Here is a 27,792-nt window from a genome sequence, read left to right as displayed (position 1 = left end):
ACACAGTTTTGTATAATCTGCTTAGATTCTATCCAAAAGAAAAAGCTACTAGCTGAATTCAGTTAACATGGCTATTACTTGGTATTCTCCTCATAGTGTTAAGTACTATTCAAACATAGATTAGAGAGGTGAAAAAACGATCTGATTTGTAGCTGAACTCTAATGTATTTGGATAAAATATTTTTTATGAATATAATGATATTGGTGTTTTACTTCTGGTATTATTAAAATATCACTGCATGCCAGACTGATGTTTTCTGAACAAGGATGAACACAGAGAAATTTCCACTAGCTAGTTTAGCAATTTCATAATTCAAAATTTCATAGCTTGTGAATTCTATTTAGTGCAAAGTGGACAGAAAAAAAAAGAGTAATTTTTTTGGTTGATAATGTTTCAGGAAACAATCTGGAATGGGATCTCCACAATAAGAAGACCCATAGTAAGACAGAATAATACCTTTCACAAAGCCAGATATGAGAGCAATAAGAAATTGCTTGTTTTGCCTCTATTGATACTGTAACTTGCCTTTTCTGCAGGCAGGAGTTTGTGATGATGACATAGAACCACAGCACCATAAAACTACATAATCATGGAATGGTCTGGTTTGGGAGGGATCTTCAAAGATCATCCAATTCCAATGTCCCTGTCATGGGCAGGGACACATTTCACAAAGCTCCATCTAACATGGCCAGGAACAATTCCAGGGATGGGGCATCCACAGCTTCTCTGGGCAGCCTGTGCCAGTGCCTCAACACACTACAGTAGTGAATATCTTACTTATGTCCAGTCTGAAGCTACCCTCTTTCAGTGTAAAATCATTGCCTCTTGTCATGCCACTGCAGGTCCTTGTAAAAAGTCTTTCATAAAAGTCACATTAATTATTGAAATAAATAAATTCATTCTTCTCCTGTATTATTTTTATGATGACATCAGATCACAGACAATGTGGCAGATGTACATAGCAAATAAATGGAAAAGAATATTTGAGTAAGGTTATGTGAAGTGTTATCAGTGAGGTCACTGAAAACAGAGAAACAACTTCTCAAAGATTCAGTGAAACCTGGCATATTCATATGTATCACAGATGCAGTGGTGGACTAAGCATGAGCCTGAGCATAAAATGGATTTAAATATTTGTGGAAAACTATCTTTTTCCCAGTAGGAGTTTTAGGTTGAGTGAGTTCATGATCACATCTATTTCTAAAACACATGATATTGCTTGGTCTAGAGCTCAACATTTACAGATTTATATTTTATTATTTGCTTACTGTGTGTGTGAATACATATATCCCCAAAAACTCTAACACACACAAAAATGAGTCCCAGAGAATCCTGACTCTAAGTTTACTGCAGCTACTTTGGCAGAAACAATGAAACAGAAGAATCTGTGGTGTTTTTATGTTTTTTTTTTATTTTTATATTTTTAATTTTATATTTTGTTCTAAAATTGTTAAATCTTCTCTTTGTTTCTTATTTTCTACTCTGGGCATCAGACTGAGTTCTGCTTTGGGAACTTGTGAAAGTCCACAATCATTGCTAAACACCTGGAAACCCTCTGTAGGTGCTTGTGGCTGTCAGGTAAGGAACAGGTTAGGGCAGGCACAAGGCTGTGGACCAAGAAAGCTTCAGCATTTTCCAGTGGACGTGCTGCTACTCTTGATCTAGGATGCCTGTAGCCTTGTTTGCAACTGATGCCTATCCAAGAACCAGACCAGAGTACAGCCAAGCTTGTGCAGCAGCTTCTGCAAGAGGATGAAAAGAAGGTGTCCTCAGATTAATCTGTTACATCCTAAACGGTCTCAGGTATGGTGGTGACATGCTACAGAGTAATTTTCTCCCTGGCTGGAGTAATTTTCTCCAGAGCAGAGGTTTTGATGCACACAGAGTCTACAATGGTAGATACAGCACTTCAGGTCCCAGGCTTCAGTTCTCCTTCTTGATGTCAGGAGACAAGACCTTTTTTCCTGTAGGTCTGTGGTTTTGGAGGAGCTGCACCACCAAGCACAGGATTATGTGCTTAGTGGAAACAACAGTGTTTTTGGAAATAGCCCAACAAGATGAGTACTGTCCTTAGTCTTTCCCACATTAGGGCAATTTTGTGGTAAATTCCACAAAAACTTGAGTGGATGAATCAGATATATGTGCACAGGTTCTTATCCTTATAGTGAATTTCAACCACTGTGATACCTACTGGAGGAACAACACAGTAGGGCATAAGTAATCCTGAAAGTTCCTGAAGTGCATTGACAAGAACTTCCAGTAACAGAGCAGACAATGAGGAGAGATGCTGTGCTGGGCGCCATACATCAAAGACGGACTCTCCCATTGGGATCCGAAGGTCAAAGGCAACCTTGGTTGCAGTGAGTATGAGCTACTGGAGCTCTAGATTCTGAGAGAAGGAAGAAGGCAAAAAATAAGTCCCAAGATCCTGGCCTTGAGATGAATAGACTTTCCACTTTGGGAATCTATTTCAAAGGGTCTCACAGTAAGACTAGAGGGAAGAGCAACCCAAGAAAGATGGTTCATATTCAATTGCCTCCTCCAAGCTCAATGAATGAGGTAGGGGACCTGGTGACATAGGAAGTGGAAAAAGCTGAACTACTGAGTGTCTTCTTCAGTCTCAGGCCCCAGATACTAAAGTCTGGAGGAAGGAAGTGGAAGATGATAATGTTACCAGTTCATGGATCCTGACAGTATGTAATCACAAATGCTGGGGGAGCTGAATGATGTCATGGCAAAATCATAATCTTTGAACAATCAGGACAACTGGAAGAATTGCCTGTGGACTGGAGAAAAGCAATGGTCAGTCCTGTTTTACAGCTGAGCAAGAAGGAGATTCCAGGGAACAACAGGGTGGTCAGCTTCCCTTCGATCTGTGCAGCTGTGATGGACCATTTATTCCAGTCACATGATGGAGATGAAGATGATCAGGTTAGCTATGCTTCACCTGATCACCTTCTTTGTGACAGGATTGGTAGATGAAGGGCAAGGAGTGAATATTCCCCATATAAACCTCTCTAAGGCCTTTGACACTGTCTTCCATAACATCCTCACAAAAGAACTGATGAAGTATGGGATGGAGGAGGAGACAGTGAGGTGAATTGAAACTGGGAGAAAGGCTGGGATCTGAGGTTTGTGATCAGTTGAAGGTCAGCAACTTGTGGTATATTTCACAGCCCAGTCCTGGGTTCAGTCCTGCTCAACAGCCTCATTGATGACCTAGAAGTGTAGGCTCAGCAGGTAATCCTTCCCCTCTCCTTTCTACTTTTGAGGACACATCTGGAGTCATGTGCCTTAACCTGCCTTCCCCAGTACCACAGAGGGATGCATATACTGCAGAGTGTCCAGCAAAGGGCTACTAAGATGGTGAAGGGACTGGATCACTTTATATATGAGGAAAGGCTGAGGGAGCTGGCACTCTCCAGCCTGAAGCAGAGAAGGTTCAGAGATGAGGCTTGTTTTAAGGCTTGTTTAATTTTGTTCTGAATACCTTCAGTGCTTCATCCATATCAATGATGGAAATGGCCATGTGAGATAGGTGTTGCTCGTGTACAATACTGTTAATAATTTTCTGTGCTCTAACTTACCACTGAATTTAACCTGTGGATGGAGAAAGAACATACGCTATGACATAACTTACCCTCCTTCTTCAGAATATTTGTGACCAAAGGCAAGGATATCAGATGCTCGGCCACTGCCATCGCATATCACAACAGGAACAGGAGGAGTGTCTCGCAGGTACTCCAGAACAATGGAGATGACATTGGGACCTCCTTCCACAATAAGGGCCACCACTGGAACCCCCTGGCCAATTCCTGGAGCAAAAGAAAGAAAGAAACAAACCAAACCAAACAAACACAAAACAAAACAGCCAACCAACCAAATAAAAAACCACAAACACACAAAACAAATAAATAAATAAATGCAACGAAAAAGAAACAAACAAACAAAAAAAAAACCGCAAAGCCAGCAAGGCAAACAGAACATAACAGAAGACAGAAGAAAAAATAATCAGACTGAAATAACCGCATTATGACTGTACAGTGTTATGTCAGAGAAAATGCATTAAATAAATCAGGTATTTTAGGACAGATGGGACCAGTGTAGCCATCTCATCCCACTATTTTCTAGAATTATCTTCTGTTTCAAATACATTAGTCATGTTTAAATAGACCATTATATTTTTTTTTAAAGATCAAATCTTGTTTTGAAATCATAAAGAAGCTACTGCATTTCTTCCTCACATGTTCATAATCAAGACTGGAAACTTGCTTGTAGTCTAGCTTTTGCATGATGTCAGCTTCCCATCACTGGGTCTTCCAATAGTTTTGCTTGCTGTTTACCTCTATGGTATTTTTCCTGCTGTATGGGATCCACTTCGAGATTGCAGCTGGGCAGCCCTTTAACCTTCTCCTCAATAAACTAAGCATATTCTCTTGCCAGTCAATGCTGAACTTGTTTTTCAGTTCTAGTCAGTCTCACAGTTTTTCTCTGAATTGTCTCCAATTTTGCAGCATATTCCTTGATTTGCAGACCCCACACCAGGGATATTATTATAAAGACAGCTTGTCTAGTGCTTAACCAAAGGAGAGGCATCTTCATTTAATGCACCTTGGTGCAATTACATGGGACCCTCCACAATAGTTGTAACACAGACTGCCAGGAAAGGAGTGTAGATTTAGAGAAAGGCAACCTGGTGCCAGGCTGGTGTTAACATAGTTGAAAAAGCTTTTATGGTAGTCACTTCTTGACCAGTTGAGTCTGGGGACATTCAACAGTACTCAGGAAATAGAAGAAGTTGAACATTTTCTATTGACATTTTTTTTCTTGATAGAAGTTTCTTTTCTTTTTCCTTTTTCTATTAAAACCTATATGCATTCTGCACAGAATTCTGACATTTCACTGGGGAAAAAGAATAAAACGAGTGCCCTTCACTATTAATAGCTGGGTCGGAAAAAGTTGCACAAAGCCATGTAACAACTGTTAATATGTCTGATGAAATTTTCATTTAGGGACAGTTCAATTCTTGGAAGTAAAGGTAAGCCTGTGAGGCTGGAACATTAAATCTCATTAGACTGTTCAGAAATATTCACAGATCAAATGATTTTCAATAATTTTAAGGACTTGAATTACTGTCAAAAATGAAATAAACTATTCTTTAAGAAAGAAAGAAAAAAAACCCCTAGTTCATACAGAAAAAAATTTCTATATTAATATATGGAAAATATTCTAGTCATTTCCTGAACCATTTTGAAGGAAACATTATGTTTCCCGAAGTGATTCTCAGCATGCCTTGTTATGCCTCTATCTACTGTTATCTATTGTTAGACTGTGGCTGGTTTTGTCATATAACTTAAGTAAAATGTATGGTGTTTATTTATGTTAAGAACACTACAGGTAGAATTATAAAATGTAGGCTACTGAAAGAGCATAAGAAGGGTGAAGTATAAAAGGTGATTAACAGAATGATTTGCAGAGATTAAAGGTTAATTTTTTCCAATAATATTAAGGACTTCCCTGAACTGCTGTTCTACCCAATCTAGAAACCTGCTAATAGATAATATTAAGAAGTATTCTTAGAAATGTGTCAAATTTGGTCTGAATGACATTGAGGATTTATAAAAATTGAGAAAGTTCACAATTTGAGATGCAAAACTATTTATGTGGTGTTTAATAAATCCTTCTGTAAAATGGGAACTCATTAGGAGGGAATATTAGAAAAGCTGATGACAAGAGAACTGCCTTTGGTATATCAAGACTACTAGGAAAAGTTATGGAATACACGCAGCAAAACATTTTCAGGAGGAAAAAGGAACAATTCAGTGCCATTGTGCATGCTGCTCAGGAAATTCCATCCAAAATACTGTCTGTACCCATGCTCAGGTTTGTTCAGCAAGAACAAACTGGAATGAATGGAGGAAAAAGCCAAAAGAAGTGTATGGGGAATAAAGATGTCATCTTATGAGTTTGACTCATCTTTCTTAGCAAATTAGGGGGGGAAAGACACTGTGATTGAATACCCCCATGACATACAGCACATCAGAAACTAACAGTTTTAGATGGAATTCAGAAGATTCCTAGTTATCAGACAAGTGAAGTCTTTACAGTCTTCTTGTAAGACTAAAAGGGAAAACTTCTTGTGTTGAAATGATGTGCTGATGCTCTCTAATCATAATAATTGCAGTTGCCTTACGTATGTCAAACTGTTCTTGAAGCAGGTTCTGTCCTTCTGCTGGAAGTCTGTCCATTACCGCTGTTTTCAACTGGAAAAATAATTTTCACACTAGATATAATTATGGTTAGTCTAAACAGCTGAACTATTTTTTTCTTTTTGGGCCATTAGAAAACACGTCTAAAATTCCTCTTGCAACCTTTGATTTTCCTTTTAAAATTTTCTTGCATTTTTTTTTAATTTGAGGGTTGCCTGGCATACAGTAGTTCTCCACAAGTGTTCCAGCTGTGTTTCATTTTTATTAGTCAGATGGCAGTTTTTCTGTTCTTTGTTCTTTAGAAATACATTCAGCATGAAAACAATCCTCCAATTTGAGGATTTGAGGTAAAAGAACTTTTCTCCAATTCAGACTGCAATGAAACCTTGAGTTTAAAACTTTAATTAAAAAAAAACCCAAACCCATGTGAACCTTGGTTTATCATATACAGTTGAGTTCCATATTGAACTGCAACTCTTTTATCATTCAGGCACATTTCTTTGTGAGACAAAAAAAAAAAACAAAACATAAATTTGATTTCTATATCTCATTTTCCTTTGGGAAATTCTGAGTTTCAGCAAATAGATAATTTTTTATTTTAAATTTCACTGTTCTCCATAAGAAATTTTGGTTTGGAAAAATCTACTGTTTCTTTTGTTTGGTGGGCAAATTATTCCAGTTAATTTCTGGAATTAGAAATAATATTTAAAATCAGTTAATAATACTTTGTTGATATTTCTTCCAAGTATAAGCACTTCTGGCTTTCCAGTACATTCTCTTGACTACAGCTGTCTGAACCCTAATGTTATGAACTTCCACAAATCTGTGATAATTAATTTCTGAGCAGGAATGATATCCCCAGAATTTCAAAAAATGGGTAAATGGTAATTACCACATCCTCAGCTTTGTATGATGTTCCCAATCTCATTTAAATTAGTTATGACATTATAGTCACTTCAGGATAAAAATATAGCTATTTTTATATTTATATTTTATATTTTTAAAAATATAGCTATACCAAGATGTCTGCAGCTCAATAACTCTGAGCCAAAATGCAGAGTAGATTTGAATTAAACTTTTAGATACTTTGACACTAAAAATTCCTTGCTGGTAAATAGTAGGAATTTGGAAATTAATGCAGAGGGTCTGCAGAAAAATTTCAGTGTATCTGAAGACTTTGACCAACTATACTAACATTGCATTTATAACTATGTTTATATGAAATTGAGAATTGGCTGTGCTTTGCCTTAATGTAACACTGGGACAATTTGGAGAATGTTGGCAAGTGATGCCAGCAAGAAACTGACTTTGAGAAAACAGTAGCTGATAAAACTTCTCTTTAGCTGCTAATAAATATCTGTTTCCTTCTAAATGTCCTCAGAAATACAAGAATGAGAAGTTCTCTGTTAAGAGCATGCACAGTATACAATAATCTGCAAAGAAGGGGCTGACAGTGCCTGACAGATCCACAGGGAGCCTTTGGTTTCAGACACTTAATTTGGAAAGACAATGGCAGGCTGTGAGGTGAGATGCTAAAGGCGGAGATAATACATTCCTTACAATGTCAAGGACATCATTACAAAAAGAGCTTCTTGCTCAAGTTGAGATTGTCAGAAAGGAGGCAGTGCCAAAATGAAACCTTGCTGACATAAAACTGGACTACAGTACTGGAACTGCCGTCTCCTAGCACACATCCAGAAGGTGAGAACTTCATGCAAGGCACTGTAATGGACAGTTCAACAAATGAACAAGGAAAAAGTTTTCCCTTCATGTGTTTTTGTGGAATTTACCAACAAATTTCCCTAGCCTGGGAAAAAACTAAGGATAGCACTCATCTTGTTGGGCTGTCTTCAACAACACTTGCTTTCACTAAGTAAGTACTCTAAAAGTACACAACCTTAAAAATTGTGTGTTTCACATTTTATTAACTGGAAAGAGAGTACTATTAATGCAATATACCGAAATATAGCACAGCCTGAAACTGCAGAGAACCTTTCTTCGTACAGGGCAATGCATTATTATCAGGAAAGACTACCACTTGGTGCTGCCCTCCAAACACAAAAGAAAGTACAATTAATTTTTCCATATCTGAGTACTTTTTTCAGTTTCCTAGAAAGCACTAAATTACATTGTAATCAGCTTTTTATTTAATATCTTTTGCAGAGAAATCTTTTAAGTTCAGGAGCATTATTTTTAATGAAAAACTGGTCATCTGGTAATTACATGGAAGATTTATTTTTAAATTTACTTAGTTCACTTTCCAAAGCATTTTTTCAATGATCTTTGATTTCAACAAATCTTTTTTCCTTCTCCTTTTGGAAGATGGAAGAAACTTCTTGTCTAGCAGTATATTTGTAGACTAAAATGGCTGTGAATACTGACTAATGTGTTATCACTGGGATGTTTACGACTTAGTTAACCAATAGCTCAAGATCTGAGTGCAAAATCAAAAGTCTTCCAAACTGAGTGGTCCCTGCAGTTTTATTCTGTGTTATTAAAAAATTTTTGTTAGACAGACAGGATCTCTCAGATCTTCAAAAGAAATATTAATTTTGTATCCAAATAGCAGGTACATGTGAAGCATCTTGTACTAACTGGCATACTACTATTTAATAATCTCTTCAATTCACATACTGAATTATTAATATGTCTGCTATAAATGTAAAAATACAGGTAGCCTCTCATTACTTCATTAATGGAATACAGAAAAATAAGTCGCTATTTTTGCTCAATATAATGATTCATGCAAAAAAAAGAAAGTACCAAAGAGGCTCATTCCTATACTGATTACTAAAACAATAATTTTTGAGTATATCAGTAAGTATGGAGTTTTGCAGGGTAGATAACACTGCTTAGTGTTTCACAGTCAGTTATTGTGGATACTGCTGGTGAAATTTGACTGCAATATTGTGCGAAAGACTTAAGTCAGCTTAAAGCTTCATTACTGTATTATTGTCTTTGTGGTCAGCAGCAGAGCCAGTGAGACTTTCTGACAACTTCCAGGAAAGTATGTACACATCAGAACATTTTCCCCAGTGTGCACCAAATAGCACTTGTAGGCCTTCCTGTTAACATATAAAAAAGCCCTATCATTTTCCCTTTGACACATAAGGGGGAAATACACATCCCCTTGTAAAGCATAAGGATGTAAATTAAAATAATAAACTAGAAGAAATGAATGAATTTGGAAATGGAAGGAAGGAAAAGCTGCATAACATCTGTGTTGTATGAAAAGGGACTAAAAAAAAATTTACAATGCTTTGTGGAAGCCCTATTGTGTTTTCCCAGTTCTTGGAAAAACATGAATAATTTATGCTGTGAATTTATTTATAAATAATGTATAAATGTCTTATAAATAATTACTAATTCTTTTAGTGAAGACCTAAGCATGAGTTACCCACATTTTTGTAGACCAACAAGTGAATAAAATGCCTGATTTACTACAAAATGCATTTACTACTCATGGTTTTAAGCATGGTTTTAAGAGTAACTGGGACATATCACTACATTGTATATTATTTGTAAATACAGCCCTGAGTTCGGTCAAATGAAACAGAGGCTCTAGTTGACTAATCTGACAGAGAAGTGTCTAATTTCAGTATCATAACACTGGGTGGTGGTAGGCACATCTGAGTTGATTTTCTGCTGGCCACCTTTACTCTTTCATCAGGACAGACATTTTGGTGTGAGTTGTCGTATGTTCAATCTCTTTTCAGGATATCTTGACTGGAGAATCTGGTAATTATTTGGATTTGTTTGGGATGTTGGGGCCTGTGTCTGTCCTCCTGGAGGAATTACTGCACAGCAACTATCACAGGAATGGCATACAGCTGGAAAAGTGTGTCACAGCTCACATGTACAGCTGGAGAGCAACATCTCCAGAGGCTGGATGCAGTGCAGGAACATCAGGCTTAAGGTTACATGTAAGTCAGAGTCACTGTGGACATGCTGAGAAAGCCCAAACCGTCCCAGAGGAGGGGCAGAGTAAGCCTGCACAAACCTTCACAGGGTGCACGAGATGTCAACCTGACAGCTCAATGTCTTTTCCTGATGAGGCACACACTGCTCATCTGTGCAGAGTAGGAACAGGAGTCTCAGCCTTCCTAGTAAACCTGAGCCCACCCCAGGCACATACAGGGTTGTGTGAGGCATCACTGAGCTGGAAGGGCTCCTAGGGTCTTCAGGAAAGCAGGAATATTTGCATGGTCAAGGAACCTCTACAGTTTTGCACAGGCCTACCCTCCAGGTCCACAGATTGCTAATCTTCCTGGACCCAGATGTACTGCAGATGGTGGGGTATCTAAATTAGCAGTTTTCTCCACTGGTCATCACATCCCATATTTGCATGCGCCTATCACAGATAATGAGACAATAGACTCTTATCAGTATAAAATTCCTATGACAAGCTTTAGATTTGTTTCACACCACTACCTTGTGTACATCCCACAAAAGATCTGCAGCTTGTGGGCAAGAGCTACCTTTCTAACTGCAAAATTCTCCTAGGACAGTGGCTTCTGTTAGTGGTAAACTCAATGCTCTCTTACTGACTGACAAACAAACAATCCAAAGATACAAATCAACACATATATCCATGTTATAGTTCCTACAAGTGTTTGCCAGTGTGTAGTGCACGGAAAGGCACGAAGACTGACCATTTTGCACAAATGCTCCACAGTGTAGAAAACTTTAATTGCATCAAACAGATGACATGTTCTCAGATACACCTTATTAATACAACATACAAGGTTATAATCCAGGGCCTTTTAATGCACTGATTGTTTATTTGAGGTATTTTGTAGAAAGTCTCATTTAATTGTGAGCAGACGATTGATAAAACTGTTGTGAAGCTCAATAACAATACTGATGTGGTTACAAGAACTTTGACAGCTTTAAACTACATGTTGATCAAATCTGATCTTAGTTTTAACCTAAATATATATGATGAACTATGATTTTTGATGAGAAATTGACTAATAAGACTTATACATCTGTATTTGAAACACTGCAGATTAGCATTTCCTCTACAATTTTTTGTGAGGTTTAAGGTGCCTTGAAACTTATATGAGAATTTAGTGGTTCTGGTAGCTTAAAGAAAAAGAAAGGAAGTCCTTAGCTCAAGAAGTCTGTCTTAGAAGTCCAATTTTTAGGCCATTCCTATGCTTCATGGGACAAGCAGAGTATGCAGCAGTGTGATGTATTAACAACAGCTGAAGGAAACATGACATACAACCTGTGGCTTCCAGAAACATTTCAGTCCAAGTGTTTACATAGCACTTGGATATCCTAGTGGAAGCTATCTACACAGAATGGATAAACAATTAAACATGACCTGGAATTTTAATAAGCAGAATTCCTGGTGTAAGCCTAAAAGATTGAGGAAAATAATTTTTAATTCCTTAACTGATATTTGCTTTACAGTAATACAGAGTCATCAAATATTGCTCTTTGGCTGTTAATAGAGCATGTATAACCACAGGGTAAGTGATACTTAAATAGATTTAAAATTATATTGGATTTACAACAGTCTAAAGGTTTGACCACACAAATGTGTCTGCTTCACCTCTGGACATCTATGTGGTACTCCCTACGGTCCCAACTAGCTCAGAAAGGCTAAGTGATAACAGAACATCCTAAAATAATCCAGATCCTTCACATTATGTTACACTGAAATAACATTACAACTTGAGTCTTCTTCTAGGCAGTTGTTTTCAGCCCTTTTGGAAACACTTTCTGATGTATATGACACCTTTTTGGCTAAAATATCAATAGCAAAAGGCAAAAGAGGTAAGAACACCTGCACATACAATGTATCTGCATGCTCCAGCTCTCCAAATCACAGCTGCAATATATTTACCACTAGAACAATTACTTTATTAACTACTATGTGATCATAACGGGAAAAAAAGGAAGTAGATCTTGCCCTAACAGGATGATGGAAAAGAATGGTGGATTTTATTGGGAGCATCTCCCAAATGTCACATATAGTTCAAACTTAATTTCACATAGCTGCACTTCTTACAGTCAACTTTCCCTTTTCCTCATCCCCTGTCTTCAGCATCTTCACTAGAACAGAACTTCTTATTCCAGACATGGCAAAGATAACATGGGCATTTCTTTTAGTCCTTCAACAAGAACTGTTCAGTAACAAAAGGAGAGAAACTTACAGATTAAAAAACAAAAGAAAAGAAAACCAAACCAACCAACCAACCAACCAACCAAAAAAAAAATAAATAAAGGGTCAAACACATTCTACTCTTTTCTGAACACCTTTAATAGTTTTTATATTCAGAAATTAATGGGAATTTCCATTTGTTTGGAGACCCATTGCCTGTCCTATGTCTAGAGAAATACTACTGATCTGGTGAGCCAATAGAAAAGTCTAACAATATTTGTTGTGTTCCCGAAATTCACAGAATGATAGGATTAGGTGTGATGGAATGACACAACCGCTACTAAAAAAGGAAAGCTCCCAACAAGTTGACTTATTTTTTTATTTTCAATTTTTTAACTTTTCTATACAGGCTTGTTTAATATAATTTGCTACAACTTCCTTTTTATGTTCCTTTATTTTTATAAAAATCACTACTGTGAATTTTATTTTGTTCATCTTGGCTTTTTTCCTTTGTAGTTTTCATTAGTTCTCCTTGTTCCCCTTGTTATGCTCACTTTCATTCTGCATTCTTATCTTTATAATTTCTCTTTTGGTTGCACAATCACGTTTTCACTTCCTCTGTTTCCTTCTGCTTAATCCATAATCTTATTTTATCCCCTCTATTTTTAATTCTCCTCTTTGCTAGGAGTATGTTTGTATTACATTTGTCCCAGCCTCTTCTCCTTTCTATCCTGATCTACCTTGATGCTTTCATTCTCAATTATATTTGTTCAGTTCTCCTTCCTTACCTCTCTAAATCTACCTACTGATCCTGCCATCCTTGGCAGACAAATCTGTGGACTCAACACCTGGAACCATATATTTATTTAATACTGGACTGACACTGAAAACTTCTCAAAAGGAAATCCAGCATGGTAACAAAAAAAGTTTTGTGGTATCTTCTTTTGGTTTTTGTAGTCATCTTTGCAGAAGGATAAAGTTCAGAGAGTCCTCAGAAGAAATGTGAAATGGGAAGAGCCTATGTAAGACTAAACCCTGGGATTTGTGAGCCTCACAAGCATCTGAGTAACCACTTGGCTACCTTCTGTACAATGGCAATGCACAGTTCAAAGCTGACACTTTGAGTTCAAAGACACATACACACACACACACATACACACAAGACCCTTTGTGGATTTCAGTCAACACTTACCCTACCTGTCCCTGCAGTCAACTGCTTATTAGGGCAGTACCAGAGGACCTATCTGGTTTCAGTCTTCCTGGAGCTCACCACCTATAGGCAATGGCCCAAGACACACAGCAGCAACTACAGTTTCAGAAATTTACATTCTGCCTGATCTTCCCTGGTGCTTCCCCTGGCTCCCTTTGGATGCGAGCACTATCGCATATTATATGGATCACTTAGAAATTTATTGCATTGTAAAGTAACCAAATTCTACACTACATCATATTACATATTGAGGTGTTTTTCCTTGTCATATTTTGCTTATTTTTCAACATACTTGACTCTATGTAATCTCAGAAAATTGTCCCTATTCTCACCTGTTTTAGAAAACTACAACAGGTGAGATACAGAACTGCAGAAATTTGGCTGAAGCGAATGCATTCTAAAACAGTATTTCTTAGTTCTGCAGCTTTATAAATTCAATAAATCTAAAATGTCCAAAAATTATGGAGCTGAAATGACCTCTTTTTCTTCCATATTTATCACATGAAAACATGTGTTTTAAACAAATTCATCTGTTTAAAGTCAAGTTTGTGAAAGGAATTTATAGATCCACTTGCATGGATCTATTTTGTGTTTCAAGAATGATTCTTAACCTCGTGCTTTCTCAATCCTTTCTGAGGTAAGTTTGTCTCCAGTGCTTGATCGACAAACATCACAATGCTTTTAATGAAAAAAACCTATATTTCCAGTCTCTAGCAAAATCTGAAATGAGACGAAACTTCAAACAGTTCTGGGTTTTATTGAAATTTCACAGGAGTCAAATTTTCAATCTTGCAGCAGATTTCCTCTCCTAGAAAGTGGTCTGTACCTAGATCTTCCTGGCTGTGTTATTATGAAAATATATCTAGGACTGCACAGAACATGAAGGAAAATCTGAATCAAATGAGAACTCCAATGCATTTGATGAGGATGTAATGGTCAGAGGAGGTGCCAGTGATGACAGTTGAACGTCCCTTTGCCTTCCCAGCCCCCTTCATATATTCTCAGGCATAGGATGACAAAGGGAAGTCCACGGGTCACATGAACAGATATTGTCGACAAATTATACTATCTAAACTGCCTTCTCTACCTAATCAAATCACCCAACTTTATCCATCAATTCCTTAGTCAGAGGTAATTTTTTCTCACAGGCCTACCAAAACTCAACTACATTAACCAGCTCTATAAAGAAGAAAGATTAAATACAAGGTCACAGGTTCCAGTGCCTATAGTCTGTCTGTTTTTCAAACAGCATATAGTGGAGGAAGAGCAACCTTCAGCACAAAATAGCATGTTTAAAATAGGAATAACTGCAGCATGATAATGAAAAGTAAAGTTCTGCATAAAGTCCTATTTGGTCTGGGAGACAATTCTTCCAGAAGTGCACTGCTCAAAAGAAGAATATTACTTTCACAAGGTGGATCTACACAGCCTAAGGATTTGGTATGGTCATCTGTCTCAGAAATATCAGCATGCTTCAGTGTGTAGGAATGGACATAGCAGAGTAAACTGGTTCCTGTAAGCTTCAAAAAGGCTGAAGAGTATATAGGTTAAAAGATTTATAAAAGGTTGAAAATTTTAAAAAAGATGAAAAAATAAAGAAAACTACTTCAAACTTTCTGTTTTTTTTTTTTTTTGAAGGGGTCTATTTCCAATTCAACATACACTGCCTTTAACATCCTCTGGCTCAACATTCTGGTTTCAAATGTTTTTGGTTACATATCCATATTTTTACATTACTTCTGGCTATCCTGGAAATGGATTTGTTAAAATCCAAGAAAAGGACTTTTTTTTTTCCTTTGCATTTTTTCCCCACATAACTGTTTCTGAAGAAGAAGGTGGTAGCTAATTTTATGAAGCAAGAGGAGTTTTCAATAGCAGAAAAAAGTCTTCCCTTCTCATCAGCACAGCCTGGACTCCTGCTGGTGAGGTGACATTATATATGCTTGTTATCCTCATTCCTCATGTTAGTGAATTCCTTTTGCCTCATTTCATTCTTTTCACTTGCCTCTTTACTTCTCAGAGGCTCTGTCTAATAATATAAAATGTCAGAAATCTAACAAGTAATGGGTCATCTTTTAAATTATTAGAGGAAACATTAGATCTTTTTACATTTTAATCTATGATGGCAACTGTTAACTCCAATTTGATCATCACTGCCACACTGACTGGACTCCATCTATTTCCAAAGCAAATTTTAAAATTTTTAAACCTCTGTCAGATAATTACAGAGAACAGAAAATTCTGGCAGTCTTCTGACCAAGATTTAATATTTTGATGTATGAAGCCTTCAATATTAGGAAAATATCTGGATTTAAAAATCAAATGTCATTATCATGTGGTCAATATGTTTTCTAGGCCATTTGCCAGGTACACAAATATCACACAAAGTTTATTTATTCTGCTCTTTGAACCACTACATTGCCATTTCCTTACATATTCCTTCCTAACACATGCTGAACACAAATTTTATTACTGACATGTATGTGGTGTAAGACATGAAACGTACATGAAAGACAGAAAATGATTGTATGTTTCACCAAGTGGTTATGCATACACAAGAACATGCTGTGAGTGCATGCTATGCTGTGCTGGGGTGTGGTATGCTGTGTCATGTCCAGATTCTGACTCTGCTGACAAAATTCTGCTTCTGCTGAAATACATGTTCTTTTAAAGAAAAATCCACAACATTCTTATTAATTCACAACACCTTTCATTCAAATTAAAAGCTTTCATATGTGAAGTGTACAATGATCATTATATATATAAATAATCTATGTCCTTGTCTTGCTCCTCTGCTCCAGTAAGAGCATTCTTATTAAAGAAAGTATGTGATGAATGTGCTTAGCAACCATGCTGTAAGCTCTTTAAGGACTTGAGAACATTTCAGTCAGCAATAACAAGTCAGTTAATAGCAACAACTATATCACAAGAAAGGAAGGCCTTAGTGCAAGCAGAAGGAATGAACTGCATATTATAAAATCACAAACTTGAGTGTAGCGCCAAAATGGAGAAAATTTAGGTAGGATTTTTGAAGATTCTGCAAGTGCTGGTAGAGGCCCTTTTTATGTAACATGAAGTAATTCTAGACCACACTTGTTAATGAGAAAGCATTGTTCTATCTAATCACAAATTGCATGAAACCCATGGCATGTCAACCTACTGGATGGAGTGACTTTGAAACGATTAACAGTCCTCAGATCCAATGTATTAGCTGAGTTGCTACATTGGCAATTACTCTAATCTAACCATCTGTGGAGTAGCAAGAATGAATATTTTATGACTTGTAACTTCCAATGCACATTTTGTAGACAGTTTTCTTTTATATTTCTGGTTCAAGGCATGACTGATGTGACTATTGCATTACTCAGCATTTCTGCAGAAATGGTAATGATGTAAATCTTAGCAAATGACCAGGCCATTCTATAGCACTTTGAAAAAATAGTTTGGTAGTCTCCAGGAATGCTATAATTGGAGCATTTGCAGTAGGTAATCTCTAATAATCAGGTGCTTCATTAATTTCCTTTTTCTCTTTAGAGATTATATCATCTGTCTGGTGACACATTAAGTTCTTGTTCTGTACTAACCACTAGTATGTCCACAGGATGGGGAAAAAATAGACTAGCTGCACTTTTACATCTTGAATGATCATAAGATATCCACTGATTTTAAAACCAGTGACAATACTGGTGAAAATTGTTCTGCTTTCTTTTTTTCTTTTTTTTTCTTTTCTTTTTGTTGTTGGTTTTTTTTGTTTCTTTTTTTTTTCAAACAACTTCTTTGTAAACATTCTTTGCACGATTGTGACCCATTGGAAAGAAGGTCTAAGTACACAATATTTTGGGAAAAAAAGTTGTAAAGGGTACAAAAGAATTTACAATGTACTGAAGACTTCCCAGGCATCAGGGAAAGGAGAAAAAGAAAAGAAGAAAGTCCTTCTATTCCTTCTGAATAAAGTTTAGCACTGAAACACAACCCTTCAATATTACTTAAACCAAGGAATACTGTAGATGAGATGAGACTGAGAGATGCACAAGACCTTAAGAAAAAGAATAACTAAATGCAAGGCCTAAAATATCATGGATGACTATCTCCTGAGGACAGATGCCTAATGACTTTTAGTTATTGTTATAATCAATTAGACTACATTCTTTTAAACTGATTTTAGTAAAGACTTGTATGATATTTAGGGAAATCAAGTCCAAATCTCAAAAATCCTACATAAATTGCAATTTTCTGTGTTCATTCTCAAAAAAAAAATTCCTAGGTAAATTATGGCTGTTCAGAGTAAAACTTGTATCTGTTGTTCTAATCAGATAACCATATCCTTATGTCGTGGACTCAGGGTTACAGAGTGTGCCCACATGAATGTGAGGTACCAGCTTGCTCTTGGTGCACATAAAGCACGCCAGGCACTCGGGCTACATTGCAGCAGTGACTCAAGTGTGGGGTTTTGCCCCATGCTCACTCTGTTCATCACTAGCAGGACTGTAACTGAAGCAGTGGACTCAGGTTTGGGTTGTCCATGAAGGATGAGGAGAAACTGGCGAGCATCCAGAGGGAAGATGCTAGTGTCTGCCGTGGCCTACAGCATGTGCCTAAGGAGGAGAGTTTGAGACAGCAGTGCTTGTTTAACCTTTTGAAAACGAATCTAAGAAGTTATCCTATTCCTGTCCTACAACTATCTGCAGGGATGTTAAAAAGGTGCCAGAGACATGTTTTTCTTCATAGGGTGATTTCCTTCCTCTGAAAGGAAAATGTCCAATAATAGCAGTTTGTGGGCATCAGATAACATACTGGTGATGGGGTTGGGGAAAGTTTCTAAACCTTTTGCTGGAGTGCTTACAGATGACTGAATATTAATTATTGGTGGTTATTGGCTAAATGAAGCTACAGGTGAACTTACTCAGCATAAGAGTAAGATGAGCATGCTCATTCTTTGAGAAGAGACTCAGACTGGGAATCTTCAGAGGTCTATTCCAGTCTATGTGTAATCTGTCATTCTACAGAGAGCTGTGAGTTGTCTCATGTTCAAGGCAGTGAGACAGAGTTTAGTCTCTTGAGCACTTCCAGAAGCAGTGGATCAGAAATCAGTAAACTGGCAGTGGTGGATTATATCAGCCTGACATGCTGTAGACCCCTTTGTGGCAGCACAGCATCAGAGATGGAAACACAACCACCCTCCAATTACTGCATCTCCCTTTTGAGCTGGGGCATTTTACTATGTTAAAAATCTCTATACCCTTATCCTGGGAATCTTCTGCTTGTTAATGCAATATTTTTGGGATAGGATGGGCTCCATATTTCAATATAAAAACTTTTACATGAGCTACTGAATTAACCATGTAATGCTGCACTAATAAACTCTATGGCAGAGATAGTTACAAAGATATCTTTGCTTCCTTCCAGTATATATCTTCAAGTTATCTCTGTGCCTTGAAAATTCTGGAAAAAGTCCAGGACCCAAATATTTGTGTGAATTGGAAACCAGAAATATTTCTGATCAGATCACTTTGAATATTTTCTTTTGATCCTGAAATAATTTCAGAAAAGTTCTTACTTTCAACATTTCATGCTGCAAAGTGATGCATTTTGAAACTCCAGGACTTTGAGACAACTTGAGGTTCATTTCAGAAGGCTGCTGGGCTATGTTGAAATGGTCTTCCTTTGTGAAAATAAGAAAAAGCTGTGCTGAGCATTAAAGCATCAAATTGACCTCTAGGCAATTGCACAACTGAGTGACTCTGTGCTGAACCTGCAGGCTCAGGGCCCCAAATGTCACCCTCTGCTTGTCTGAAAAGTATTTTTTAGCTCCTGAGTATTTGCTGAGGGATAAAATAAGAGCAACATAAGTGGTAAAACCTAAAAATGTAGTAAAATCTTTTCCCTAGTGTTCATAAGGGGCATAATTGGAGATTCTTCTTCTTCTTCCTCCTATTATTATTTCTGTTCTTATTCCTATTTTATAGTACACTTATTCAGGAAATTAGATACTGCTGAATGACTGATAATGATGCCATGTTAGGAACAAAAACAGCTGAGATTTTCAGAATTATCTGACATATTTAATGGCCCAATTTAGCCTTAAATTTTATAAAAGAGACTGCCACTGTCCTTGTCTCTTTGAAGAGAATGCCATTTTCTGTGTCTTTAGTATGTGAGAACAAGTTTAAAGCTTTCCTTTTTGTATAGTATGTGACCCCAAATATGCAGGAGAGCTATCACTGCACTGCAGAAAGACATAGTTAGAGCAAAGGAAAATAAATAAGAAGAAATGACAAGCCTAGCATGTAAAACTCAGGCAGGCTTAAAAATAAGAATAAAATCTACTTTTACCATTATTGTCGAGGGGCAGGCTGTGAAATAAAAAGTTATCAATTGTTCAGGAGTTCCTAAATCTGTTCTGTTTTTCTAGAGCAGGCTTTCTTTTTAGTGATTAACTAAAAATTGCACCTTCTCCTAACTCCCCAACAAAAAAAAAAAATTGTGATGCTGTCAGTGTTCTCCCCACTCCACATTCTTGCAACTGGAATATGGTAAGTAAAGACATACATGCATGGCTGCACAGAATCCCATTTGGACAAAAATCACTTGGCAGCAATTCCCTGCCATGCACAGGATGGAGGTTCTGCATTGCTCTGCTATAAATAAGGGTAAAGAAATTGGCCATCTGTTTGGCTGACCCAACAAGGCAGGTGGGCTTTCTCGTCCATATGCTCAACTTCCTAATAACTAGAGGGTGGGCAGGACACAGCCACCCTCTTTTAAAGCACAGAAGAACAAAACATTGCAGAAACATTCTGGATGTCACTGAACCAAGATGCACCAATCTTACTGGCAGCCTTCTTTTTGAATAATTTTTTCTCACTTCTATTTTGAGGAAGTATTGTGATATCCAAATACCTTTGTGTTTGTAAGAGAGGGAGGGAGTGGTTAAATGGTGGAGAGTCTCTGTCATGGAGGAGAGTGAAAAGGAGGATGTTTACTTTTGTGTGTGGAGCATACTGAAGAAAGAAACCACAGAAAATTAATTCTTCATTTTTTTTGTAGATGTTTGAAGAAGTCAGGCAAACATTTGACTTGAACCACTGAAGTCTGTAGTTTCATCCATCATTCACATTTTAAAAGATAAGCCTCTTGACTAAATCTGAATTAAGTTAAACCTCTCTAAAGAGATTTATTTTTTAAGATAAGATTTTGCCACCAAAATGTTGTGCTGTAAACTGTAACAGCTCACACTTTTCCTTTAAATGCCTTCAAAATAACTGCTATTTGTGCCACAAATTTTTGTATTTTCATGATATGCCATTTTCAAATGTGCCTTTTTGTTGCTGGTCAAACTAGGATTAGATTATACTATCTTCATCTGCTAGGGAAGCTCCCAGGCATGCACCCACTTCTTATGATGCACTTATGCATTCTTATGCATTTTGTGTGTATCTACATAGTGCTTTCTGAGAAAAAGCAATATAACTGTGATATTCAAACAACAATAAGCCTATAGTGAGTGGAGCTCATGCAGTGGTGTTGAAGGCTGTAAGTGGCACATAATTTTAATTTAAGCACTTTATATTATATATTACATTATACTATATTCATCTATATATTATATATACTATATATTATATTATATTCATCATACATAAGCATGAAGAACATTCTAGTTTATGTTCACCCAATTGGGCCTGCCTGTAACTCCTCTTCATCTGATGACTGAAAGCTAAATGCTTTTCCTAGTCTCATTCCAGTTTCATATGCCTATGTTACAGAAAGTTTCACCATTCCTCAAAACTGTTTGAAGACAGCAGTTTGCAGAAAGGCTACATATGGTCACTTTTGAAAAACTAGATCTGTTTTCATTCCAACAGAAATGTTATGGAGGTACAACATTAATGTTTGTTTGTGAGACAAAAATAAAATTGAAATTAAGTTCCCATCTCAAAACATGTGTACACAACATCAAACATCAAGCGTGGTTACACTACAGAAATAATAATACTAATATTGAGATATCATATTTTATTTTATTTTATCCATGCAGAGCTGCTTACTTATGTGATTATTTTTTTTTCTTTTAGGTAGGAAAGTGGTACATGAAAAGAAAAAAAAAATACAACTTTGAGACAAAAACTGGGGCTTCCAGTCTGGTCATGATGCAATATCATCAGGGTTGCAAAAGATTAAGTGGAAGGAGCACCTAACCTCATAACTCAGCTTCTGCTTTGGCTAATGACAGCTGCCTAGGAGAAACTAAAAAACACAGTGCAAAGGTATAGCAGCACTTCTGTGGAGCACTATTACTGCCTGTGAATATCAGTGTCTCTTCAACCTGCAAACATTTATAATAAAAATCTCTTTGTTACATTTTTGTCACTCTTTGCTTTAAGAGTACTAATTTCACCTTATTCTTCATTGAACAAAGGAGAACCTAACTCTACAGAGCTCTAGGGAAGAGAGACTACCAAAGGCCAGAGAGGAGTATGAACTTTAGCAAGTACTGCTTGAAACTCAGCAGAAACAAATCCAGCCATTTGTGCTGTGCCTTTACCCAGCGCACTTTAAAATTATCTTTGTTAGTAATGGCTTTCCTTAGCTTATGGTCACCACAGACAGTAGAACTGCTCCCCCAAATATTCAGGATTACTGCTTCTTTATACTGAGTGGTTTTTGCAATTATGAAGCAATACAAGCAACATGTTACTCACTTGTATTTATCTTCTGAAGTGAAATGTGCTTTTCCAGGTGTCTACGAAGCTTTACCTCTGCTCCATATTTACCAGTAGTACCATTGTCAGCCAAAATAAAATGAGAATGCATGCTGTTGAGCACTGTCAGCTTGCTCATGGGATTGGACATCGTCTGGTATGGTCGGACCACCTGCATTTTAGAGACAGAGGAAAAAGAAGGTACACTAAACAGAAAATAGCCTCTGAACAAAATCAATTACAAGATACGAGCTGACAAGATGAAACAAAAGAAAAAAAAAATCAAAATTAAAGTACTGGCCTTGAGTTTCACTGTCTCTTATGTGTAAAGTAGAAAATTACCTTAACACTGCCCTTGCAGATGCAGACATGGCTTAAAGGGTTTTCCATGGTAATCTGTTTCAATATTGCCATACCAATAGTATCAATGTTCACTGCTTCCTTTAAAACCCAGCTAATGGTCAGTGGTCCAGAAGTCTGGGTGACTACACACACACACACACACACACACACACACTGTATACCCTGTCTGCTGCTGACTACCGAGCATTGCTGTAAAATCTCACCTTGCTCTGACCAAATTCTCTGATTCTTCCTTCATAGACCCCACCCAGCATCATGACTCGAGTGTTGGCTCATCCAGAGCCACCAGCGCTGGAGACACACAAATACAGGTGATTTCCAATCTTGGAGAAATCTACACATTATATCACACCACATTTTCAATTTTCTTGGAAAAGCTATTGGCCCACTCCTAGTATCAGTAAAAAGGCAGTTGTTTGTGTTCACAACAGCTTTAGAAAGTTTGTGTTGAATGGGGAGTTTGCTTCAGTTCCTTTGATTTGATTTTGTCAGGAGAAACTGTGCAGCACACTGAGTAAACTGACACAGTTACCCCACTCACAGCCACCAGACAGACCAAAAATGAGCATGGGGCCACATTTGGCTGCCAACTGCTTCGGTGGGTGTCTATTGACATAAGTAAGACTGCACTAACACAGCAAAAGAATTGGTGTTGTGTCAAGGCATTCTGACTGATACTTCAAGGGTTTTCTAGCAATACTATTCCCCACTTTTCTTATGTATGTCTTATCTTTTTGGAAAGACAAAACTGAAAATCTGTAAAATTAAGTCCAAGCTGAAGAAATGCTGTAATGACTTGTTAGAAAACTCAGTTGGGCTATCTTTCATTTGCAAGGAATTTTCTTCAGAGTTCTGATATTGTTAATTTTTCAGGTCTTGTGCTTTCAATGCACAAATATGTACACTCAAAATCTGACACGAATGCTTGCAGACAGAAATATAAATTACTGATTTATTCCTAAGCTTTTCTCCCTCTGTAACTCTAAAGAGATCTCTAATTGAGACACAATTCTTTAAAAATAGCGTGTTAGCAATTCTTTAGCCAGAGCTCTCTCTGGCTAAAACAAACATTATTTTCACTTTTGAATGTCTGCCTAACTTTTATCAACTCTTAGCCAGTAAGGAGAAATACACAAACTTCTTTTGCTGTCATAAACTGTCATGCAAAGGGTACTCTGTAAGCTCTTCATCCTGCAGAAGGGAGGGAATAGGTCTGAGAAGACCTAGAGGGCAGCTGGCCAATAGCAAGGAAGTGCACTATACTCTGTGAGAAATGGTGATAGCTCTGGCTCAGATTTTTTTAATGCTGTTTCTTTTGATGCTCCATTTATACCAATTTATTCTACAGCTGCATATGACTTAACAAATATCAGTACACTGCTGGAATGTGTTTAATAGCGAACTTTTACAGATACAGAAAACGTACTCCATGTGACTGTCAGAAAGAAAAGGAAGATTCTTTCTCACACCCTAGGAATCAAATAAAATCAAATTAAAACAGTGCAGATCTTTTAATACCCACCCCATTTCTCAATAAATGGGCACCAACAAGGCCTTACAGCAAAGGAATCCCTTGAATTGCCTGTTCATTGTATGAGTACAGGCTCTGTGCACACAATTCTACTGACAGCTTGTGGTTGGTTCCTGAGAGCCACAGCTCAAAACCTTCTAACTGTGACAGCTTGATTTGCAGTTCTAATGAGCTGCAGTACTGAAGCCTTCTTATATTGACTCAGTAATGCTGCTGCAGAACAGATTAAAAGGCTATGCTTTTGTTCTGTGTTTAGCTACAAGTTTAATTACATTGTTAATAAATGTTATGGATGTGAAAATGAGACTATAATTATTTTCAATTGATCTGTTCATAGCATGCACAATTCAACATATGAATTCGTTTTATTGACAATAAAATTTCTCAAACTACACTGTCAGACTCTTCCTGGGAAAAGGATTAACAAAATCTTCAGAAACATAAGAACATCCTAGACTTTCTGGTTACTTCTTGAGATTACTTGCTCTTCCACAACACTCAGCAGATTTTTGATTTCTGACTCTTGTGGTTTCATTCCTCTGTTTTTTTCAACCCCTTGCATTTTACAGGTAAGCTAAATAGCTGGGAAAAACTTTGACTTTAAGCTGTCTTCTCATCATCTTTTTACAGCCATAGCATCATATGAGAATTTGGGGCAGAAGTGACCTTAAAGATCGCCCAGTTGACCTTAAAGACACCCCACCATGGGCAGGGACACCTTCCACTAGACCAGATTGCCTAAAGTCTCATCCAACCTTGCACTGAGAATAGGGACAATAGGGAAATAACGTCCCTTGACATCTTCCTCTTCAGAGCTGAAAGGAATGCTCAAGACACTCCCTCCAAATACAGTTTAATGAATGCTACAGCAGCCTTGCTGTGGAGCAGTACTCGGGCTGCATGGGCTGAGGGAATTCTGTCAATAGGTGAGGGGCTGGGTTGACCCCAGCCCTTGCCTTTGCACCCTGAGGTGGAAGCAATCTTCAGTGAAAAGCATTGTTCTCTTTAGATTCCCTGTAGGCACATGACACACAACATAGACACTTGAAAAACCTCTCAGGGTAACTCACCATGACAACGAGCCTGCAAATGCCATGTGAACCAGTGCATTAATCTGAGCAGTCTATGTGGAGGCAAACAACTTGAGACAAACAGTGAGCTCAGAGTAGAGATGGAAAGAGATGCATGTTTTGCTTCTCAAGGAGTAGCAGCTGTTAAAATCAAGTCATTTCTGCAGCCTTGTTGCTCTGGAGCATACCAGGGAACAGTGTAGTTTCTGATTTAATTTAGAGGTTCTTGGAAGTACCATGGTCCAAACTCTCCACATATGCTACAAATATGCCAGTTCTTATCTTTGTCCCGGGTCTCCTACTGAGGTGACTTGGAATTAAACCCAAACCCAAGTGAGAAAATAACAGATCCTGAAAGTAAAGACATGCATGCTACAACAACTTACAAAGTGTACTCCTTTAGAAGGGAGAATGGCTCTGTGTGTAGGAAGAAATTTATTTATAATCACAGTTTTCTACAAGACTGGGCAAGCCACTTTTCTTTCTCAGTTCTATCAGAATATATGGGAAAATGAGGCAACTAACTCCCTCAAGTCCTTTGTTTTTAAATTAGAATATGAGAGTGTTAAGATTTGCACCATTTTCTGCTATATTGCTTTTAAGAGTAAGACATGTGTCATTAGGGATCCTTAATCATCACGATATAACAAATAGCAAACAGCAATAATATTTCCTTTAACTGGGTCACTTTTCTCTATGACTCTGACGAAGTCCCCCAGGGCTCTCAAAGGCTGACTGATTTGGAAGGGCTGGTAAATATAATTAAACCCCTCAGCTGTGGCTTCTGGATGCATCAGGCCAGGCATGGGCTGAGGCACTAGCAGAGGAACACCTCTGCTGAGCACGCCTCCCTTGCCATGAAGCACAGGGAGACCACCTGCACTGGGGTATGTGCAATGACCACAGCTCCCCCTCTGCACCTCCTGTGCCTCTAAATCCCATGGCTACAACAGTCCTCTGCTTCTATCTGATGCTGGAAGGGTATGTTTTTATAACTCTTCAGTTCTGATTATAATTTAACTAGACATACTGCATATAGGCATAAATCCACATTGATGCCAGAGTTCACCAAGTCTTTTACTACTGGTTGATCCCCCCCCCCCCTTCCCTGTATAATCCTTTCTGGCCTTTGTTTCTTGCTTAATGATGATTCATTTTACATGCTTCTGGTACTATTTACATTTCGTCTTCTTGGTTCATTTCACAGTATTCACCTCTAATGAGCCAATCAATAAAGCACACTTTGATTTTTAAAATGCTTTCAAAATAGCTTCCTCAACAAATGCTTCTAAAGAAACTGCATGCACTGAATAAGAGAAAAAGTCCTTTGAGGCCTAAATAACTGAGGAAAGCTGGGGGGAAGGGTGGGAAAACAGTGAGAAGGAAAAGGTAATTTTTGTGAAGACTCATAGTAAGAAGATTTAGTGACATAAACAGCCTACGTCAAGCTGTGTTATATTCTGTTCAACACAGGTGTAAGGGATTTGTGATTAATTAGAGAGTGAAAAGCTTATAAATATTTCAGTGGACTAAAGTCTTCATAAAGCAGCCTGATGAGGCAATAAAATGGAAGATGAAATTTGATATCAGTAAGCATAAAGCAGTGTCAATACATGTGCATCAGAGATGGATAAAACCAGAAGTGCTTTAGCATTACATCATGCCACTGATCAATAATTTTATAAAAATATTAGGGGCCAGGAAACTGAGAGGATAAATTTAATTTTTTTCTATCAAAGGTATATTTTGAAATGTTTTTGTGCTTAGTAATGACCCTGTAATTGTAACCCTACAGACATAATGCATCTATTGTGTCTGCATTAATAGAAGACCTTACCCAAGTTAGCTGTAACTTTATATTAAACTTTTTTCACTTTCTATCTGATGATCAAAGTATTAATTCTTTTATGATTTAATCAGAAAGGTTGTTTTTATAAAAGTTGTTTATTTTAAAAATAAAATTACTGTACAACTTCTTGGTTTCCTGTTTAATTGGAAGGATATTTAGAGAAAAACATTGCTTAAAGAAATCAGAAGTCAGGGGAGCTGATCCACTTGGTTGGAGCACCTGGGAAATCAAGTCTTTTTTTTTATCTTTTTCTGCAAAAGAAGGCTCCAGATCCCCTTAAACAAGCATTGACTACCTGAGAACTGGGGTCGCTTTGCAACAGGAGGAAAAAAGTAATAAACGGGATGTTCCAAATGTTCCAAAATTCATGGCTAATTCTATGTTTTTCTTAACTTTGTTTCTGCTATGTTTCCAGAACGCCATGCATAATCACTAAAGACTATTTATTTGAAAATTATGTATACATTACACTTCTTTAAGAAGATACAATGAATCTTAGTGCTCAGATTTTTCTGCTAATTGCCTGCTGCACTGTACCTCAGATGAGTTGATTGGTGACTCAGAACAACTATGGCAAAGTCTGGTCCTGCTTGTTTGTGTAGAGTTTTTGTAGAGTACAAAACTCCATGGTAATACAACTGCCCTCAACGGCTATACTTCCATAGTGAATTGCAATAAACTCCAGTTGGATAATTTTCTTTACAATCATTGTAACTCCTCTGACTTAATAGATACTTGAATCTTC

At 37.4% G+C, this 27,792-nt stretch overlaps 1 protein-coding gene across 1 annotated transcript in view; it reads right to left on the bottom strand.

The window, feature by feature from the left end:
* The window catches only part of TRPM3 (transient receptor potential cation channel subfamily M member 3), a 258,088-nt gene that overhangs the window by 92,681 nt on the left and 137,615 nt on the right, over window positions 1-27,792 (bottom strand). Inside the window, exons 6-7 of the mRNA XM_062513646.1 lie at window positions 22,235-22,406; window positions 3,642-3,816 (exon numbers count right to left, since the gene is read on the bottom strand). Of these exons, the coding sequence (XP_062369630.1) occupies window positions 3,642-3,816; window positions 22,235-22,406 (347 nt within the window). The remainder of the gene's footprint in view (window positions 1-3,641; window positions 3,817-22,234; window positions 22,407-27,792) is intronic.

This window comes from Cinclus cinclus, chromosome Z (genome assembly GCF_963662255.1).
Source record: "Cinclus cinclus chromosome Z, bCinCin1.1, whole genome shotgun sequence".
In the NCBI taxonomy this organism is placed as follows: domain Eukaryota; kingdom Metazoa; phylum Chordata; class Aves; order Passeriformes; family Cinclidae; genus Cinclus; species Cinclus cinclus.
Note: the sequence above shows the minus strand (reverse complement) of the source record. Positions and strands in the feature narration are given on the sequence as shown.